Here is a 20865-nt window from a genome sequence, read left to right as displayed (position 1 = left end):
TATTTGTTATTCAGTTCAAGAATTTCATGACTTCTCAAATTATGTTAAGATCATATGGCATGAAGGGTTGTAGCTATTATATATATATTTTGAATAATGGGAGGAAATTTGAATCTAGATCTATAAGCAATCGAATGTGCAAATACCATTCGAACAAGAAGGAATACAAAAAGAAATATTTAAATCTGGATCTATAACTAAACTATATATGCATTACAAGAAGGAACATACAGTCCATTAAAAATTTTAAATTATATAACATAAAAATTAGAAATAAAGCTCAATTTGATCACTAGAGACTTGAAAACAATAGACAATATATAGTTTAATATATAGTTTAGAGCAGTTGGATTCTAATTAAACCCTTTTTTGAAGTTTAATTCTAATTACACCCTTATTTGAAACACATGAACTATGTCGTAACAATCTTAACCCGCTAGCAGCAGTATCTAAGTTGTTGGTGGCGGTGAGCTAAGATTAAGATCATTTGTTTGGCAATTTGACTATGAAAAATTATAGGTAGCAGACAACAAATTAAGTTTTTGTCTCGTACAAGTCATTTCCTATAGGTTGGTGGCCTAATTTACAGTTGCCCTTTTGACAACTGACAGTATATATATTAATGACAAAGCCAAAAATGGCTGTACTTTTTATTAGCTTTCTTCTTATCTGATGTTAGATTTAGCACAAACAAACAAAACAAGAACATGTTATCCCTGCATTACGTACTATAAAAACCAACCTGGAAAGAACAGAAAAAGGAAGTGGTTTACTTTAATTAATTACTATGGTTGTTTTTGGTTGCAAAGTCCTGCACGAAATAAATGTACAAGTTATAATTTTTAAGCTACCCGTTTGTGCTTTATACGTGTTGAATTAACTGGCATTAATTTTTTTTATTAACAAATTCAATTTATTTTATTAATATGTCAGAAAAAAATTTAACTTAACCAAACAATTAGTTTAAGTCAGTAGGCTTCCCAATATACCTAAACCCAACTTGAAAAAGTAAAGTAAAAAAACCTAGAAGAAATATGCAAAAAGAGTGGAAATCTAAAAGAAATATACAGGAATAGATCAAAGAACACCGATTATAGTGTTTCTTCAAATAAGAATATAAACAACTAGATGAACATTTTAAACTCATGCACAAAAGGTGCATTAATTAGATTTATTCTTTTTCCTTTGAATTGGTAGATGAGTATAAGAGTGAGTAAAGGTAAAGATTTTGATCACGAGAACTCTTAAAATTAATTACATATTTTTTCTCTAATATTTTGGAAACTTTTAGAATGAAAGAACTTGTGAAATACCAATCAATCCATCCATCCTTCTTAATATTCCAAAAAAAAAAAAAAAAAAAAAAAGTTGAAAACAAATGAATTCCATGAAATTTGGTGGAATTCACTTAAAAATCCATATTTTATTTTTGGAATGAAAAAAAAATCAGTTTTAAATATAGGAATTCAATTCTATGGAATTGAATATAAGTACACTAAATTCCATAAAAATAGGTGAAATTTCCAAAATGAATTCCTAAAACAAAATAATTTAACTTTTTATCATAAAATTACCCTCTCTTTCCTACAAGTGATATTTTCTATTTTTTACTTATTTAACTTTTTAATTTTACCAAAATTTGTTAAAACCATTTACAATATAATTTTTTTTAAAGGAAAACAGAAATACATTCATCATTTATTATTGAAAAAAAAAAAGATAAAATAATACATTCATCACCAATTCCCGGCAACGGTGCCAAAAACTTAACAGTGCAAATTCACAAGTGTACAAAATCATAATAAATAATAAAGAATAAATAAAGTATCGTTTACAGGTACTGAAATTGTATTAACCTATTATTATCTAAACAACAATAAGAAGAATAATTGTAAAATAAAAGGAATAAAATAGAGTAATGAGAAAGAAATCAAATATGTAATTGTTTGAGAAGAATCAAGGTTTAAAGGTTACTAGGGATTTTGATTTCACTTAATTCTATCCAATTTATTCTATTAGTTTGATAATCAATGTTAATTATTCAAGAAGGAGAAATAACTCTAAAATCGCTAATAAGATCTTTCGATGTTTTATTAGCTATTTTAACTCAATTTAATTACCCATCTCTCAATGACGCAACCAAATATAGATTAAATCATTAAGTTTTATGATTATTCAGGAATCCACGAATTAAGGCCTTTACTTTTATGAAAACCTTCCACGAGTCAGACAATCTAGATCTTGCATTAAGTTATTATTCCTATGAAATCACCTTGTTCATATCAAAAACCATTCTCTCAATAGTGATTAATGAAATAAATTAATCTAGTGGAGAAATTCTGTTTGAAAGTATTAAGATCAATAATAAATTTTACTTGAATAAATAAAATGAAATCTAATATTTTAAAATGGAGTTAAAGTAAGCTACATCATATCCCTAGTAAATAAATTAAATCATTAAACTTATTAATAATCCCACAATGAAAAATAAACAAGAGAAGAATTTAGAAATAAAAACTAGTCAACAAATAGCATGGATGACTTCTTTTAATTTTTACACAAACTTGAATGCTCGAAGTTTTAAAAGAAAGAAAACTATAAAAACAGTAGAACAAAAGATTTAAGATCTAGAATATCCAATGTTGTAGTGACCTCTCTTTATATAGACTTCGTAGGGTATCTTCGAGTCCGAGTAAGAAACTAGCTAGCCTAATTAGGATGAAATATTATTTGAATAGGAAACTAATTTAGTCTAATATTTCTTCCTAATTATGAGTTTTCTTTGTCCAAATAAAGCTATAACTCAAACAAGGCGTGTCTTCTACTATTCCCATGCAGCTCCATGCATAAGACACACACAGGCTTCAATTTTACAAGGGCTAAATAGTTAAATTCGACCACTTGAAATTTCAGCTTTCTTGGAGACACGGTCGTATTATGTGCCATAGTCAGCCGTGCACTTCATTGACTTGGCCATGTTGAGCTTTTATCTTCTATTTTTCAATTTCAACCTTCTTTGATGTAAATTTAGACAGAATTAATTAAAGTAATTAAAAACTATAAAAATTCTAATAAAAACTATATTAAAAATATTATAAATATAAGACCTATCACGAGGTACATTACAAGCGTACCCTTTTCCTTTGGAGCAATATTGTGCCTAACGTAAATAAAGTATAGACTATTACTCTAATTATATTATCGTGATGTTTTTTTTTTTTGATCTTTCATGTAAAAGCGTAAGGGACACCTTATTCTCTTTTATTTCTATTTTCTTTAACTCAAAAATGGCCACTAATCCATTTCTTAACTCCCCAATCACAACCTCTAATAAGAAAGTACATATAAGCCAATAACGTACCTCTAATAACAAAGTACATCCAAAAATTTGTTTGCCTTTTTTAGAGTCATCCTGGATATGTTTCTTCCATAGCTTGATGGATAAAATTACATGTGCAAGAACTGCAACACTCCCAAGCAATTTTCCTATAATCTCTATATCTTTAAAATTTTGAGGTACATTACTGGCACACCCTTTCCCTCGGGAAGCAATATTGTGCCTAGCGTATAACAGGTAGGCTATTGCTTTAATTTTATTGTCATGAAAATTTTTGAATCTTTCATGTAAAAGTGGGAGGGACGCATTACTCTCTTTTATATTTGTGTTCTCTAACTCCAAAATGGCCTTTGATCCATTGCTTAATTACCCAATCATAACCTATAATAAGAAAGTATGTATACATTTGGTAACGTTCTTCTTATAAAAAAGTACATCCAAAGACTTGTTTCCGTCCATTGGTCCCATCCCTAATATATTTCTTCTATAGCTTAATGGATAAAATTAGATGTGCAAGAAATGCAGCTCCCAAACATATTTTCCTATATTTTCTATGTCTTTTAAAATTTCGAGATACATTATAGGCGTGCCCTTACCCTCCGGAAGTAATATTGCGTAGTGTAAATAAAACATAGGCTATTTCTCTAATTCTATTGTCTTGATAATTTTTGAATCTTTCATGTAAAAGTGTAAGGGACACATTATAATATTTGTGTACTCCAACTCCAAAATGGCTTCTGATCCATTTTCTAACTCCCTAATCACAACCTTTAATAAGAAATTACATATATTATCGGTAATGTACCTCTAATAATGAAGTACATAAAAAATTTTGTTTGCCACTATTGGTGCCAATCCTGATATGTTTCTTCAATAGATTTATGGGTGAAATTAGATGGGCAACAACTGCAGCCTCCAAGCATATTTTTGCTATATTCTCTATGTCTTAAAATTTCAAGGTACATAATAGGCGCGCCCTTTTCCTGTGGAGGCAATATTTTGCCTAGCGTAAACAAAGCATAAGCTACTAGACTAATTCTATTGTCCTGATATAGTTTGAATCTTTCATGTAAAAGTGCAAGGGACACCTTATTATCTTTATATCAGTTTTCTCCAACTCAAAAATGGCCACTAATCCATTATTTAACTACTCAATCACAACCTCTAATAAGAAAGCAGATCTATAGCCAATAATGTACATCAAATAACAAAGTACTTCAAAAAATTTGTTTTCCTTTGTTGGTGCCATCCATGATATTCATAAAAATATCTTCTTCAATATAGCCATGTAAATAAGCATTGTTAATGTCCAGTTTAGTGCAAAGCCCAACCTTTAGACACCACAAGTGCAAGTAGTATTCTCACTGTTACCAGTTTGGCAATAGGGGAAAAACTATCTGTATAGTCCAACCCTAACATTTGATTAAAACCCGTAGCCACAAGCCTTGTTTTGTACATGTCAACAGTCCCATCAGACCTATACTTGACCCTATAGACCCATGTACAACCAATAGGCTTTTTACCCTTTGGCAATGTAGTTAATACCCATGTGTCATTGGCTTCTAAAGCCTCAAGCTCACTTTGCATGGCCTACAACGAATTCTCATTTTGTTTTGCATGATAATAGATAAAGGCTCATGAATTTTGGATAATTTGGTTGAAAAGCAAGGTATAATGTGGAAAAGGAACATGCAGATGATAGAGTGAATTAGGAATCTGATTTTCTGTCTGTGTCATTTGCAGGTAGTGGTAAATTACCATTGGAGGTAACTGTGGCTATAAAATCTAACAACCATGCTGGTTTAGATTTTGGTCTTGAACTTCTTCTAAAGGCTGTTAAAGTGTGCTCAGGTAATTGTAGGGTTTTGGTCAGATAATATTGAAGGTAAAGGTATGTTTAATGATTGTGAAGGCTAGATGGCATTGCTGAGTAATTGTGTTTGTGTATTTGCTGTGTTTTGTATATTTTGTGTTTGAGTTGGTAAATCTGTTGGTAAATTTGTGATGGGATCATGTAATGTAAAGGGAATGTCCTGGTTTGTTGGGATTATTATAGTCTAAGGTGTGGGAAGCGGTTGAATTTGCGTGACTGTGCTGGTAGTGTTAATGGGACCTGCTAGATTTTCATTAAGACATGTGGGTTAAAATGAGTGATGTTTTCTAGTTTGTTTGAATGAAAAGGAAAGATAGTTTCCTTAAAGGAAGTGTCTCTAGAATGAAATATGACTTTTATCTTTAGGTTATAGGGTTTGTATCCTTTTTATTGTAGTGCATAACCTAGTAGAACACAAGATATAACTCTTGCATCAAATTTTGACTTATGTGGTTTAACATTGGATGCGAAACATAGACAATCTGTAATTTTTAGGTAATTTAGGTCTGGAATTTTGTTATGTAGTACTTCAAAGGGTGACTTCCACTTTAAAACCTCAGTTGGAACTCTGTTTACTTTGCTTAGGTAAAATTTCAAACAAAAAATGGTTAGATAATTTGGCTTGGATCATGATAGCCCTACTAATTTGCAATAAAGTTTTATGCTTCCTCTCAACCCTACCATTCTGTTGCGGTAAGTAGGGACATGTCAACTGATGTAAAATGCCCTTTGTAGTAAAGAGTTCTTTCATTTTTTTCTTTTCACAAATTCAGTCCCATTGTCCGTTCTTATTTTCTGAATATTTTGCTGAAATTAAGTATCTATTAGGTTCGCAAAATGGTTCACTACACTAAATACTTATGCTTTGTTAGTGATCATGCAAACCCAAGTGTATCTACTATAATCTTCTATTATATTCACCATATACCAAGGTCCTCTAATTGAAGTGAGCGAGTAAGGTCCCCAAACATCCATATGGACTAATTGAAATGGTTTTTCTGTTTGACTAGCACTATGTGGAAAAGGTTAATCTTTGTTGTTTAGACATTGGGCAAATGAAACAGTCATAAGGTTCTAAATTAAAATCCAAGAAATTTGATACGTGTTTAAGCCTCAAATCTTATATATGTCCAAGCCTACTATGCCAAAGTAAATTCACATGTTTGTTGTGTTCTTTACAGGCATTATTTGCTATACAAATATCATTTGAAGGGAAAGATATGGTACATGATGGTTGTGACAGAAATGAAGCTTGTTTTAAGTGGTATAGGCTGCCTCCGACCCTCCCACCCAAAGGCAATAACACCATCAGTCTGCAAATCCTGCAAAATGCAGTGATCAGGTATCATTAGACTCAAAGTTCAGGTTGTGGATTTCTCTTTGTTTTTCTACCTTTAGTACCATAGAATAGGCACGATTAACACTTGGAAAGGTTTCCATCAATAGACTCTGGTTTTTCACATTATCATAGCCTTCATTCAAACCCATCAAGAACTGTATTAGTTTGCCTTCTTCCTCTAGATTTGTCATTTTCTTAGATGCTCCACAAGTAGAACTTGGTAAAGGCCTTAAACAAGTCAACTCATCCCAAAACTTCTTGAGTTTAGTATAATACACCATCACAGATGGATTCCCTGTGTTAAACCCGATATCTCCTACTTGATTTGGTAAAATAATGGTCCATTACTTTCACCAAATCTCTCACCTAACCTTTTCCATAACTCTTGAGCATTATCAGTATACAAGAAAGCCTCAACAATTTCTTTAGATATAGAGTTCAGTATCCAAGACACAACCATATTGTCTACTCTCAACCATTTCTCATAAAATGGTGAATCAGATGCAGGTTTAGGGCAATTTTTGCCATTGATAAAACCTAGTTTATCTTTGGCTCTTAAAGCAATTAACATGGATCTACTCCATGACAAGTAGTTGTTTCCAGTAAGTAGCACACTTACCAAGTTAGATTTAGGGTTATCTGAGTTCATGAGTTTGTAAAATTCCATCTCTTCTTCTTCTATCTCTGATTGGGTTATGGGCCATCTTAATAGCCTTTGTATTTGCAGGAGATTGAAAAGCTAGACAAGAAGATGAAGTAGAAGTGATCGATAATCAAAATATCAAGATTATAAGCTCTGATACCACGAACAAGATTTAGAGTGCTTTGTAATCAAGCTTTTCTTAGAGCGTTAATGGAAAAATTGTATCCTTGTTATTGAGAAGAAAAGTGTAGCTGTACAAGAAGATGGATCTGACTTATAAACAGAAAATTTAGTAATCGTCAGACACATCATCTATTGATCTAACAATATAAATAATTTTTTTATGCTAGCTGTGTTTGTTTATTTTCTAAATGAATTGATTGATGTTTGGCCCAGTCCATATGTGAGAAGTGAGGCACAATATGTAATCCAAAGTATAGTTGGATCAAATAGCATTCTAATTTCAAATTGTATCCAATTTAATGAATAAAAATTTTTTTTTTCGTTGAACCTATACTCCCTCTTATGATCAAGTGAACTAAAAATTTATTGCTTAACAACACTCTAATTAATATTGGTTAGGAATTTAAATTCATAATAAGCCAAGTAAAAAAATAATTAATTAGTTATAAGCATACAATATTAGTTTAGGTTTTTTTTTTTATCATTTTTTAAGCATGGAAGTTTGTTTACACTCAGGTTTAATCTTTTTTTAAAATAATTTTTATTCATTATTACATCATTTTATTTTGGAAAATCATTACTTGTTGTCAATATTATATAAATAAATAAAAGTATTTTATTTTTAAGATGAATAAATTATTTTTTATTTTAATATTTAATATAAATATTTATTTATTTATAAGCAGTTGTGGTGGGAAGGAGTCTAGTTTGGAGAAAAGGTTAAACTAGATCCTATAAAAATAATATTTTGTTCATTATAAATTGAGTACATTTTGAAATTAAGATACTATTGTAACTAAAATTAAAATTCAGGATATTCTGAGAAGAAAGTTGTATTTAGGGTGCAATTAAAACTACTTGTAAAATTTGAGGTATTTTTAATGATTTAGCTCATAGAATTATACCATTGGAAGATGAGAGCGAGCGATAGGGATCATTAAAGCTATGGAAAAAAATATCTAATGATAAGCCTTAAGAATACTTAAATTCATTCCGTCATTTTCAGCCAATTTAACAACTATATTTATTCTAGGAATTGAAAATTCGGAGCAAAATCATTAAAAAAATTTGCTTTAACCCATGTAAAATTTCACTTATTTGCCTCATTTTCTGTTGAGCAGAGCAAAAGATAGAGAAGGAGTTTATGCGGAGCATTAAATAAGCCTTCTAATTATATATGAATATGAGAATTGCCAAAAAAAAGAGCTAGCATTTATGTCCAAATATCATTGTAGGCGTTTGAAATAAAAAAATAAAATTATAATATAAACAAGAAAATGAAATAGATCATTATTGTAGGTTCCAATTATAGAATTTTTAATTATGAAAATTTGTGACTCTTCAGGCAGGATATAATTTACCCTTCACCTTCCTTTGCAATTCTATGAATGTGGTCATTTGCAAACTAGCCAACCTTTCTAATAATTCAATGTATTACAAGAATATCCAATTAGTGATAGGAAATAATTTAGTATATTGTTATTACCTCAATTTCATAATACTTATCATATTTAAAATTTCACGTCCTTTAAGAAAATCATTAAATTTGTCTTAGTTACAATAAATTATTGAGTAAATTGACTATATTACTTTTAATTAAATACTTCTCTCTCCGTTCTATTTATATAGAGAAAGTGAAAATTTATTCAGGATTAAGGAGATGTTTTTTTGTGAATTTTTCCCTAATTTACCCTTGAAAATATATTAAATTGCTCCTCAATTTTCAATAAAAATGTGATAAATGATGAGAGACAAGATATGTTGCTTAAAAAAGGCGTTTTATTTGTTTAGACTTTCAATAACAAAAAAAAACGTGGGCTGTTTAATTGCAATTGCGCATTAAAGTTTCAATATCTAATCTGGATTGAAAAAATTGATGTGAAAATTGAAAGAAAATTTGGAGCCAAAATTTTCAACCTCAAATTCTTTATTTTGCTTCTCCAAATTTGCACGTAAAAAAATGAAATTTGAAGCCAAAAATTTTAAAGCTGAATTCATTTAAATAGGGATGAGTTCACAACTCTAAAATTTAATTCACAGACGCTATGGATACACTCTTTCCTTTTGATTTGAATACAATCCCTCAAGACTTGCTTGCAACTTCAAAAGATGTGCCCATACTTAACAATCAATCCTTAGACTCGATATCCCTGTCATCCACTGAACAACCACCTTTTGTAGAATCTGAAACCATACCATTACCAATTAACGTTGCAGAAGAGGCTCGAAAAGGCAACAAAAGGAAAACATTATTGAAGATGTGAAAAATATAGTTTGTATATTGCTATGTTCTGAAATTGAGAAGGGTGATTCAAATGCTCACAACATTTGTAAAGTTATAAACAGTTTATCCATATCCATTAAAACAGTTTATAGAATTTGGCATAATGCAAAAAATGGAACGTTAATTAAGATAATATGAATGGGACAACTATTTTTATTTCACTATCATTTGGAGGGAAATTTCACTCGGTTGAGGTTTTATTAGAGTTGTGAGTAAATTATATGTACAGTTAAATGTTAAGCGTAAGTTTCTTAGTGAAATTTAATCTGTGCACATAATGTGTTTGAATCTCACATTTTCATAATGCATGGTTTAGTCACTTTTTGAACATTAAATGCCATCCACAATAATATCTGCCACTTTCTTGAAATACTCTCAAAGCCAATATTTAATCTATAAACAAAAGTAAGGGCATTGGACTTTTGGCTTTCGCATTAATCCCAAAGTTACCATATTAGAAAACTTTCTCTATATAAATAGAACACCCAAAAAATAAATTTTCTCTATATAAATATAACGGAGGGAGTGATTTCTAAGAAAACCATTAAATGCAAGTAGTAATTATTGGTCATATACAAAGGGTAAACATGGAAAAAAGAGATTTATTGCTCATTGAAATCACAAATGTGACAAGTATTATGGAATGGAGGTAGTAGAATACAAAATTACATGATTTATAATCTCATTACCATTTCTTTTCCTTTTTAAGTATGTTGCTAGAATACAAAATTAAATAATTCATAAATATTTTATTTCCTTCTTCATTTAAATTACAGGATGTTGTCTTAAATGCTCTAAGATTTTTCTTTTTTTAGCATTGGGGGAGAGAAATTCAAATCTAAATCTATTATCATATCGTACTTGCACTTAGCACTAGACTATTCATTGGCTTGCACTCTAAGATTTTTTAAAAGATTAATTTACTACTTTCCTTATATGTACCTTGTTTCCTTATTGTTTATGTTATTGTGTAGTCACGTGTGAATCGTCACTAATTGCAAGAAAAACCCAAAAATAAAAACATGTACATTAGTATTGTTACTAACATTTTGACCAAAGGTGAGAAACATGGGCAAGTCTCATTGGATTAGTAGGTTCAGTGCTTATCCTCCTCATATTCTCACCAATTCCATAAGTTTGAATGTTAATTAGCTTTACAAGTTTCATGCAAAAATTGTTCTATTATTTCTCAAAATAGAGTAAACTCTACTCCTCTCTCTTTAAATAAAAGCCACTATCTATCTCTTTTTTTTTTTTTTTTTTTTTTTTGAAGGGAAATACTGTTGTATTAACCAAGAGAATAATAATGAGCTAAACAATCGCGAATGACTTCCTATAACCTAAAAAGAGAAAAATCTATAGGAGGTTCGAGCTAGACAATGAGCCCCCTTATTATCTTGCCTACGAATCCAAGAAACAGAAATATTAGGCATACGCTCCAAAATGCACTTACAATCATAAACAACAGCACCAAAATCAGAAAGGTTCTCCATTTGTGATCACTACACATGAAGAAAAAATTGAGAGTATGTGAATAAACATCCAGGAAGGGGAAATGATGATTTAGCCCATATTAAAGCTTGACGGAGAGCCATAGCTTCTGTCAACGCCACTGACCCAATGCCATAAAACCACCCAAAGACAGAGCTAGAGAACGGGCCTTTAAGTGTTTCACAAATTGCACCAAAGCCTGACATCTGCAGATTCAGAAAAAGAGCAGCATCCACAAATACTTGCCATTCAGTTGTTCCTTGGTAACCAAAGCACAGCTCCATATGATTAGAATCGTGGCCAGGCAAATGATGAGAGAACATGCCAGCACTACACCAGTCTTGCAAAAACTCTAATGCTGCAAATACAAGGGAACAAGCAGGAAGTTGCTGCTGCTTCTAGAGAAAATTATTCCTATCAGCCTAAATCTTCCATGAAATAACAACAACCTTTGCAGCCCTATTACAGGACTGAGAATCAAGAGCCTACACAAAAAAATCTTGATAGGAAAGATCATTGTTAGTAGGCACATGGCCACTCAGCATCCAAACCTCCTCAGCCTTGTGGCACTGGAGTAGACAATGGTTAACATCTTCATTCTTATGATAGAAACAACAAGATTTGTTGATGGGCACTCTACACAAAAAAAGCTTGACCTTAGTGGGAAGAACGCCCTTACAGACATCCAAAGGAAGTCCTTCACTTTCGGGGGAACTTGTAAATGCCATAGCTTGATCCAAATAGGATCACTGCTCATAACCCGACCTCTCCCCAATATTTTCAAAGCAAGATAATAATAGGATTTAACTCGATAAACCCCTTTAGCATCAAAATGCCATATCAACCCGATTAAACAAAGACAGAGGAAGAGCTAAAATTGCGCTAACATCCCTAACGCAAAAAGCTTAAGAATCTTGCTAACATCCCAATTATCCCTAAAAGGGTTCATAAGATCATAAGTACACATATGAGTGTTAATAAAAATAAATTCATCCTCAACAAAAAAAAAAAAAAAGAATTAGTTTTGGGTACCCAAGGATCACTTCTCACGAAAATATATTCACGATTCCCCACTCTCCAATGAACTCCTTATTTTAAAATCTCCCGGGCAAACAACAAACTCTTCCAAGTATAGCTAGAGTTGATAACTTCACCAACTTTTAAAAAATCCTCATTAGGAAATTATTTAGCTTTGAGAATCCTGTATAGAAGAGTGTGTATATTGTGAATAAGACGCCACCCCTGCTTGCCAAGCGTAGCGATATTAAAACAAAGAAGATCTCAAAAACCCATCCCTCCATATTTATTACTTTGGCACATACGCCCCCATGAGAGCCAATGAATTCCCCTTGCCCTCTAGTTCTTATCACCCTACCAAAAAGAGTTCATAATCTTTTGTAAACAATCACAGAGGGAATTTGGAATTTAGAAGACACTTATACAGTAGGATGGAAGAGCCTGGGCAACAGATTTCAACATTATCTCCTTTTCGGCTTGAGAGAGAAGTTTATTATGCCAGTCGTTAATTTTTTTCCAAAGCTTATCCCGAAGGAAAAAGAAAAAAAAATCTATTTTTTTGTTTCTCCCTATCAGCGAAGGTAAACCTAGATACTTTCCCCCTCCCAACAGACTATGAACTCCCAATACATCTGAAATATTATTTCTCCAGCACGTTAGGACTAAAGAAGATGCTAGATTTTTGAAAATTAATAGCTTGTCCAGAAGCTGACTCATATGTTTCTAGTATATCTTTAACCCTCTAACTCTCAAGAACAGAAGCCCGAAAGAAAAGAATTGAATCATTCACAAAAGGTAAGTGCGAAACTCTAGGGCAATGAGCACCAACCCTATGCCCGTGAACCTGCCCTCTCCTCTATGCGTCCGAAATCAATGCAGACATACCTCTACACACATAATAAAAAGATAAAGGGAAAGAGGACAACCTTGGTGGAGACCTCTGCCTAGGGAGATAGGACCAAAAACTTCACCATTAATTAGAATAGAATAATTCACACTAGTAACACACATCATCATCCAATTAGTCCATTTTTCGAAGAAACCAAGACTCAACAGCATTTGTTTTAGAAATTCCCAATCTACCCAGTTATAGGCTTTGCTAATATCAATTTTCTTGGCAATAGACCCAGAGGTACCCCAATATAAGCATTTCATATGATGAATCGTCTCAAAAGCTACTAAAATATTGTTCGTTATGAGACTTCCAGGAATGAACGTCGACTGGCTAGGTAAAATAGTATTTGGTAAAATCCTTTTAAGTTTATTGGCCAATACCTTAGCAACAATTTTGTAAAGCACATTGCACAAAGATATAGGGCAATAGTCCTTAAGGCTCTTCGGATTATGATTTTTGGGAATCAAAACAATGAGAGTTTCAGAAAGAGATGAAGGAAACATACCTTATTTAACCAAGAAATACAACCAGCTACAACATCGTTCCCATTAATACTCCAGAATTTTTGAAAAAATGTCAGTTTCAACCCGTCTGGACCTGGGGATTTATCCAGATGCATTTGAAATACAGTCGCGCGAAACTCCTCAACGGTTAAAATAAAAAATATAAATGATGTAGATAATATATTTAAAATTTTTAATCATTATTAAAAAGTTACGTTTTTTGTATATAGATAGATAGTATTATCATTAAATATTAATTGTAGCCAAATCACAGTAAAAAAATAAAGAAAAACTTTAAAATTTTCTAATAAAAGAAAAATAGATTGTTGAACAAAGAAAGAGTCTCAAACTTTCTCTTTATCTCAGCTTTCATATATATAGATTTGATGATTTTGCTTTTTCTTTTTAAAGAATATCTTATTCTAATGTTTAACACAATAAATCGTATTCTGCGATTTTTTTTTATAAATTGAAATAATATCAAAAATTAAGAAATCCTCAAATAGAAATTTCAGCAATACTAACCATATCGAACTTATTAGTTTCCGTTGTTTCTCCAGAAGCTGCATGCCCTAGCCTCATACCTTTTCTTCAGGTTTAACTTTTAGGAGAAATTAATTATTTTAAATATACATAATCTAGTGAGATTTATCTAGGAGAACAACAATTTCAAGGGTCTCTTCATTGTTAATTTTTCTATCATTACGATCATAGTTGATATTTAGGCTAACATTCATATTTAGTATCGATTGATTGAATTGTCATCTCAATTAAACACCTTATAATTAATTTACTCTAATATCTCAAAAATCTTCAAAATAAATTACTAAAAATATTATTAATTTAATATAACTAACAAGTCATAAGCAAAATGTAATTTTCAATATATAGTTGAATAAGATAACATATGGCATGGACAATAAGTTAGTTACAAAAAAATGTTCGTGACTTTAGTAAATTCACAAGTTTTACAAGCTTTCTACATTACTCATGCAAATGTTGATATTAGGAAGACCCAACCGTAGTTTACAAGATTAGCAAATGTCGTTAGATCAATAGTATTAATTAGGTGCCCCACACCCAAATTCAAAAAACAAATATTTTATTTTTAATATATGTATAGTAGGCCACTATTTGGGCTAAACGAATAAACTAAAACTCCATTAAAGATCAACAAATGCAAGTGTAAGTTGACGGATTGTATATAAATACGATTCATGTGCAATATTTATATGTTGTTTAAATAATTATTATCATTCAACTGTTAGTCAAAATTCGGTATGCATGGTTGGCCAACAACCAAAGAACTTTGTCAGTCAACTTCGGTATGCATGGTTGGCCAACAACCAAAGAAAGTGAAGGTGATGGTTGGCCAACCACCAAATTCTGCATCTATAAATAGAGCACTTCCATAAGTGTTTTATATTAACTCATTGTCAGAGAGAAATCCATTAGCTAGAGTTCAGAGAGAAAAGCTTTGGTGAGAGAAAATTGAGAGTAATTTTCTTGGGTGAATTTATGAGTTGTGGGTTATAAGTGTTGTAAACACTTTGTATAATTTTTCTCCTGTTAGTAAAAGATCTGCAGCAGCTCCGGAGACGTAGGCAGAATTGGCCGAACTCCGTTATCAAATTTGTGTGTGTTATTATTCCGCTTTTATTTGGCATTCTCACTAATCTAGTTTTATAGGAAATTTTGCGTAGTTTCCCAACAACTGGTATCAGAGCCGAAGGTTTCGGCAGGTCCAGCCGGTCAGATAGCGGTACCGGATTCGTGGATGTATTTCAAAAATAAATATACCACGACGACGAGAAAATTACGACGAGTCTATCAGTGTTGTCCGCTCGGAAAGTCGTTGCAGAATCGACTTAGTGGTGAATAGTAAAACAGTAAAGTTGGTGGTGAACAGTACTGTTGGCGTTACTGTTGCTGAATCGTGACTATTCAGCCTAGCATTCACGTATAGTACTATTTACGTGTACTATTACTATTTACATATAGTACTATTCACGTGTACGATTACTATTCACGTATACGGTTACTATTCACGTATACTAACAATCAAGGCGGAGTTAGACTCGAGTGGGAGTAATGGCTGCAGATGAAGGAAAGTGGAAAATTGAAAAATTCGATGGTGCAGATTTTGGCTTTTGGAAAATGCAAATAGAGGATTATCTGTATCAGAAAGGTCTTTTCCAACCTCTCTCCGAAATAAAGCCAGAGGCAATGAAGGAAGAAGATTGGAATCTTCTAAACAGACAAGCACTCGGGGTTATTCGTTTAACCCTCTCCCGCAATGTTGCCTTCAACATAGCAAAAGAAAAGACCACGGTGGGTCTTATGGCGGCTCTTTCCAATATGTACGAAAAGCCATCGGCCGCAAATAAAGTTCACTTGATGAGGCGGTTATTCAATCTACGAATGACGGAAAACGCATCGGTGGCCCAACATCTCAATGAACTCAATACAGTGACAACCCAATTGAGTTCAGTTGAAATTGAATTTGATGAAGAGGTACGAGCATTGATACTTTTGTCTTCCCTACCAGAAAGTTGGAATGTTACTGTCACAGCTGTGAGTAGCTCGTCCGGAAGCAAGAAGTTAAAATTTGATGATGTTCGTGACCTAGTTCTCATTGAAGAGATCCGACGGAGAGAGTCAAGTGAACCTTCAACTTCTTCAGTCTTGCATACAGAATCAAGAGGAAGAAATTCAACCAGAGGGAATGGACGCGGTAGATCAAACTACCGAGGCAAATCAAAGGACAGGAGTCCAAATCCAGGAATCCCAGCAATTTCAATAACACGAAGTCCATCGAATGTTGGAATTGTGGAAAAACTGGGCACTATAAAAATCAGTGCAAGAATGCATCTAAGAACCAGGAGGGGAAGTTAGAAGCAAATGTTGCCTCCACCTCAGGAGAAGATGATGCACTTATATGCTCTTTGGAGAGCAAGCAGGAGTCTTGGGTTTTAGACTCCGGGGCGTCATTCCATGCAACTTCACAAAAAGAACTCCTTAAAAGGTATACCCCCGGAAACTTTGGAAAAGTATACCTTGGTAATGACCAACCATGTAATATTGTTGGTAAAGGAGTTGTGAAGATTAGGTTGAACGGGTCTACATGGGAGTTGAAGGATGTCAGACATATTCCTGACCTGAGAAAGAACTTAATCTCAGTAGGCCAGTTGGCTAGCGAAGGCTACACAACAACCTTCCACGGTGATAAGTGGAAGATTACAAAGGGTGCAATGATGGTTGCTCGTGGAAGTAAGAGTGGTACTCTTTACAGCACAGGAGGAGCAAGCTATTCCATTGCTGTTGCAGCAAACAGTGAAACTCCCAATTTATGGCATCAGAGGCTTGGCCATATGAGTATGAAAGGAATGAAGATTCTACACTCACAGGGAAAACTACCAGGTCTTCAGTCAATTGAAATTGACATGTGTGAAGACTGCATATTTGGAAAGCAGAAAAGAGTCAGCTTTCAGACAAATAGAAGAACCCCAAAGAAGGAGAAACTTGAGCTTGTACACTCTGATGTGTGGGGACCAACTACTGTCTCATCCATTGGTGGGAAACACTACTTTGTGACTTTTATTGATGATCACTCTCGGAAAGTTTGGGTTTACTTTCTAAAATATAAGTCAGAAGTATTTGATGCTTTCAAAATTTGGAAAGCTATGGTTGAAAATGAGACAGGACTGAAAATCAAAAAGCTCAGAACCGACAATGGTGGTGAATATGAAGACACCAGGTTCAAAAAGTTCTGCTATGAGCATGGAATCAAGATGGAGAGAACCGTGCCAGGCACGCCTCAACACAATGGTGTAGCTGAGCGCATGAATCGAACGTTGACAGAAAGAGCTAGAAGCTTACGTGTACAATCAGGCTTACCAAAGCAGTTCTGGGCAGAAGCAGTCAACACAGCAGCTTACTTGATCAACCGAGGTCCATCGATACCATTGGAGCACAAAATACCAGAAGAGGTATGGAGTGGAAAAGAAGTAAAACTCTCACACTTAAGAGTTTTCGGTTGTGTAGCATATGTGCATATAAGTGTTCATGGCAAGAATAAGCTTGATCCCAAATCTAAGAAATGCATTTTCATCGGCTATGGCGGAGATGAGTTTGGATACCGCCTTTGGGATGAAGCAAATAAGAAAGTGATCCGCAGCAGAGATGTGGTCTTTAATGAAAGAATGATGTACAAGAACAGACATGACACAGTTGCCAGCGACTCAGAGCAGAGTGGGCCAGTGTTTGTAGAAGTGGATGATATCCCAGAAAGTCTGCCAAATGAGTTAGTTAAAGATCCTCAATCAGAGGAATCGATCGACACACCACAAACTTCTCCTCCACAAGCGTTAAGAAGGTCCGAACGTCCTCCAAAGCCTAACAGAAAATATATGAATTATTTGTTATTAACAGATGGAGGAGAACCTGAATGCTTTGAGGAAGCATGTCAAACGGCAGATGCCAGCAAGTGGGAGCTTGCCATGAAAGACGAAATGAAGTCTTTAATCTCCAATCAAACATGGGAACTAGCTGAGTTACCCGTAAGAAAGAAGGCACTTCACAATAAATGGGTGTATCGAGTGAAAGAGGAACATGATGGTTCCAAGAGATACAAAGCTCGACTGGTAGTCAAAGGGTTCCAGCAGAAGGAAGGAGTTGACTACACCGACATATTTGCACCAGTTGTAAAACTCAATACTATTAGGTCTGTGTTGAGTATTGTTACCAGTGAAGGGCTCTACCTTGAGCAGTTGGACGTAAAGACGGCGTTTCTTCACGGAGACTTGGATAAGGAGATATACATGTACCAGCCAGAAGGATTCTCAGAAAAAGGAAAAGAGAATATGGTGTGCAAACTTAAGAAAAGTTTGTATGGACTGAAACAAGATCCAAGACAGTGGTACAAAAAGTTCGACAGTTTCATGCACAATGAAGGCTTCCAGAAGTGCAACGCCGACCACTGTTGCTTCTTCAAAAGATACAGGTCCAGTTATATCATTTTACTACTTTATGTTGATGATATGTTAGTAGCAGGTTCAAATATGGATGATATCAGAAGATTGAAGCAGCAATTGTCAAAAGAGTTTGATATGAAGGACTTGGGTCCAGCGAAAAAGATTCTTGGAATGCAAATCACGAGAGATAAGCAAAAACATGTGTTGCAGTTATCTCAGGCGGAGTATATCAATCGTGTATTGCAAAGATTCAACATGAACGAAGCTAAGCCGGTCAGCACACCCTTGGCTAGCCATTTTCGCCTATCCAAGGACCAGTCCCCTCAGACGGAAGAAGAGAGAAAAGACATGGCCAAAATTCCTTATGCTTCAGCCATAGGAAGTTTGATGTATGCAATGGTCTGTACGAGACCAGATATTGGCCATGCAGTGGGAGTTGTTAGCAGGTATATGTCAAATCCAGGGAAAGCTCATTGGGAAGCTGTAAAGTGGATTTTGAGGTATCTACGAGGCACTACTGAAAAGTGTTTATACTTTGATAAGGGAGAGTTGAGAGTACAAGGCTATGTGGACGCAGACTTTGGAGGTGAAGTCGATCATCGAAGAAGCACTACCGGTTATATATTCACTATCGGATCTACAGCTGTTAGTTGCATGTCACAGGTGCAGAAGATCGTCGCTTTATCCACTACAGAGGCTGAGTACATAGCAATGACAGAAGCCAGCAAAGAGATGATATGGCTTCAAGGTTTGTTAACAGAGTTGGGATTCAAACAGGAGAAGAATGTTTTACACAGTGATAGTCAAAGTGCGATACACTTGGCAAAGAATTCAGCATTTCATTCCAGAACCAAGCATATTGGACTTCGTTATCACTTCATCAGATCTCTATTGGAAGATGATGTGTTAATACTGGAGAAGATCCAAGGAAGTAAGAATCCGGCAGATATGTTAACAAAGATAGTGACTATCGATAAGCTGAAGTTGTGTTCAGCTTCAGTTGGCCTGCTAAAGTAACAAAACGAAAAGCTGTTGTATTGATCAAATTGTGAAGACAGATTGAAATCAGTCTTCAAGTGGGAGATTGTTAGTCAAAATTCGGTATGCATGGTTGGCCAACAACCAAAGAACTTTGTCAGTCAACTTCGGTATGCATGGTTGGCCAACAACCAAAGAAAGTGAAGGCGATGGTTGGCCAACCACCAAATTCTGCATCTATAAATAGAGCACTTCCATAAGTGTTTTATATCAACTCATTGTCAGAGGGAAATCCATTAGCTAGAGTTCAGAGAGAAAAGCTTTGGTGAGAGAAAATTGAGAGTAATTTTCTTGGGTGAATTTATGAGTTGTGGGTTATAAGTGTTGTAAACACTTTGTATAATTTTTCTCCTGTTAGTAAAAGATTTGTAGCAGCTCCGGAGACGTAGGCAGAATTGGCCGAACTCCGTTATCAAATTTGTGTGTGTTATTATTCCGCTTTTATTTGGCATTCTCACTAATCTAGTTTTATAGGAAATTTTGCGTAATTTCCCAACATCAACTATGTTGCTGCTATTTCTGTAACGTTTTTTATTTGCAACTTTATATTGAAATCAATAATAGAATAATTACAATAAATTATTTGATATATATTTTAATATAAAAGTATTTTTATTTTATTTTAACGAGTGTATATTGTTTAAACTAGATACAAAATACAATTGAACATAAACATATACAAACACTTTCATTAAATAGGAAATATGAATATTTTTATTGATTATTATTCGTTATTTTGCTAAATATTCATTCTTTACTTTGAATTGTTTTAAAATCTCTTCTCAAATTTCTTTTGTTTTTAATTAATTATTAAATAAAATATTATTTTAAAAAAATAAGAAAAAAAGTTATAAGAATTCATATTTAATGATATATAATATTAATTTTTATATTAATAATATATAATTAGTATGATCAAATTTCAAAGTCATAGTTATTACTACTAAAAAAAGAAAAATAAAATATCAAACAAAAGAGAATCACTATATACATATAAATTCCTCAAATAATTTTCTAAGTAATAATAATTCAAGGTATATAATTGTTCTCTCCATATTTAATATCTAATGACAACAATTTTGGAATGGGCAAGAAATATTTAAGGGCTAGAAAGTAACAAAAAAAAAATTTAAGCTTATATTTGTGTCGCACGGTGATTCAAAGCTTAAAATCTGAAAACTACAATAAATCTATCAAAATAAAAAAAAATAAACAAAAAATTTTTAAAAATAGGTAAAGTTCAACGATTACATTTTAGGGGAATTGTAATTTAAACAACTTGTTGGATA

The 20865-nt window shown here is 33.3% G+C and overlaps 1 protein-coding gene and 1 long non-coding RNA gene across 2 annotated transcripts; both read right to left on the bottom strand.

Annotated features, from left to right (window-relative positions):
• Positions 1–4651: 4651 nt before the first annotated feature.
• Positions 4652–7216, bottom strand: LOC149495745 (uncharacterized). The gene is made up of 4 exons (XM_089723246.1): positions 6916–7216; positions 6612–6865; positions 6452–6532; positions 4652–4927 (listed from the first exon to the last, which is right to left on the bottom strand). The coding sequence occupies exons 1-4, from the start codon at positions 7214–7216 to the stop codon at positions 4652–4654; spliced, it is 912 nt and encodes a 303-aa protein (XP_089579372.1).
• Positions 7217–10904: 3688 nt separating this feature from the next.
• LOC119369986 (uncharacterized) lies at positions 10905–14323 on the bottom strand. The gene is made up of 3 exons (XR_005177529.2): positions 14091–14323; positions 13568–13659; positions 10905–11508 (listed from the first exon to the last, which is right to left on the bottom strand). It is a non-coding gene; the product is annotated as an uncharacterized LOC119369986 (long non-coding RNA).
• Positions 14324–20865: the final 6542 nt, after the last annotated feature.

This window comes from Jatropha curcas, chromosome 6 (genome assembly GCF_041381405.1).
Source record: "Jatropha curcas cultivar XTBG-Jc1 chromosome 6, XTBG_Jcur_1.0, whole genome shotgun sequence".
Classification (NCBI taxonomy): domain Eukaryota; kingdom Viridiplantae; phylum Streptophyta; class Magnoliopsida; order Malpighiales; family Euphorbiaceae; genus Jatropha; species Jatropha curcas.
This window is presented reverse-complemented; position numbering and strand designations above follow the sequence as displayed.

Coding starts and splice junctions, on each gene's coding strand:
- LOC149495745 (XM_089723246.1), bottom strand. CDS start 7,216: ATGGAATTTTACAAACTCATGAACTCAGATAACCCTAAATCTAACTTG. Junction 6,866..6,915: donor AGAGTTATGGAAAAGGTTAG/GTGAGAGATTTG, acceptor CAAATCAAGTAG/GAGATATCGGGTTTAACACA. Junction 4,928..6,451: donor TTAAAACAAGCTTCATTTCT/GTCACAACCATC, acceptor AATTCGTTGTAG/GCCATGCAAAGTGAGCTTGA.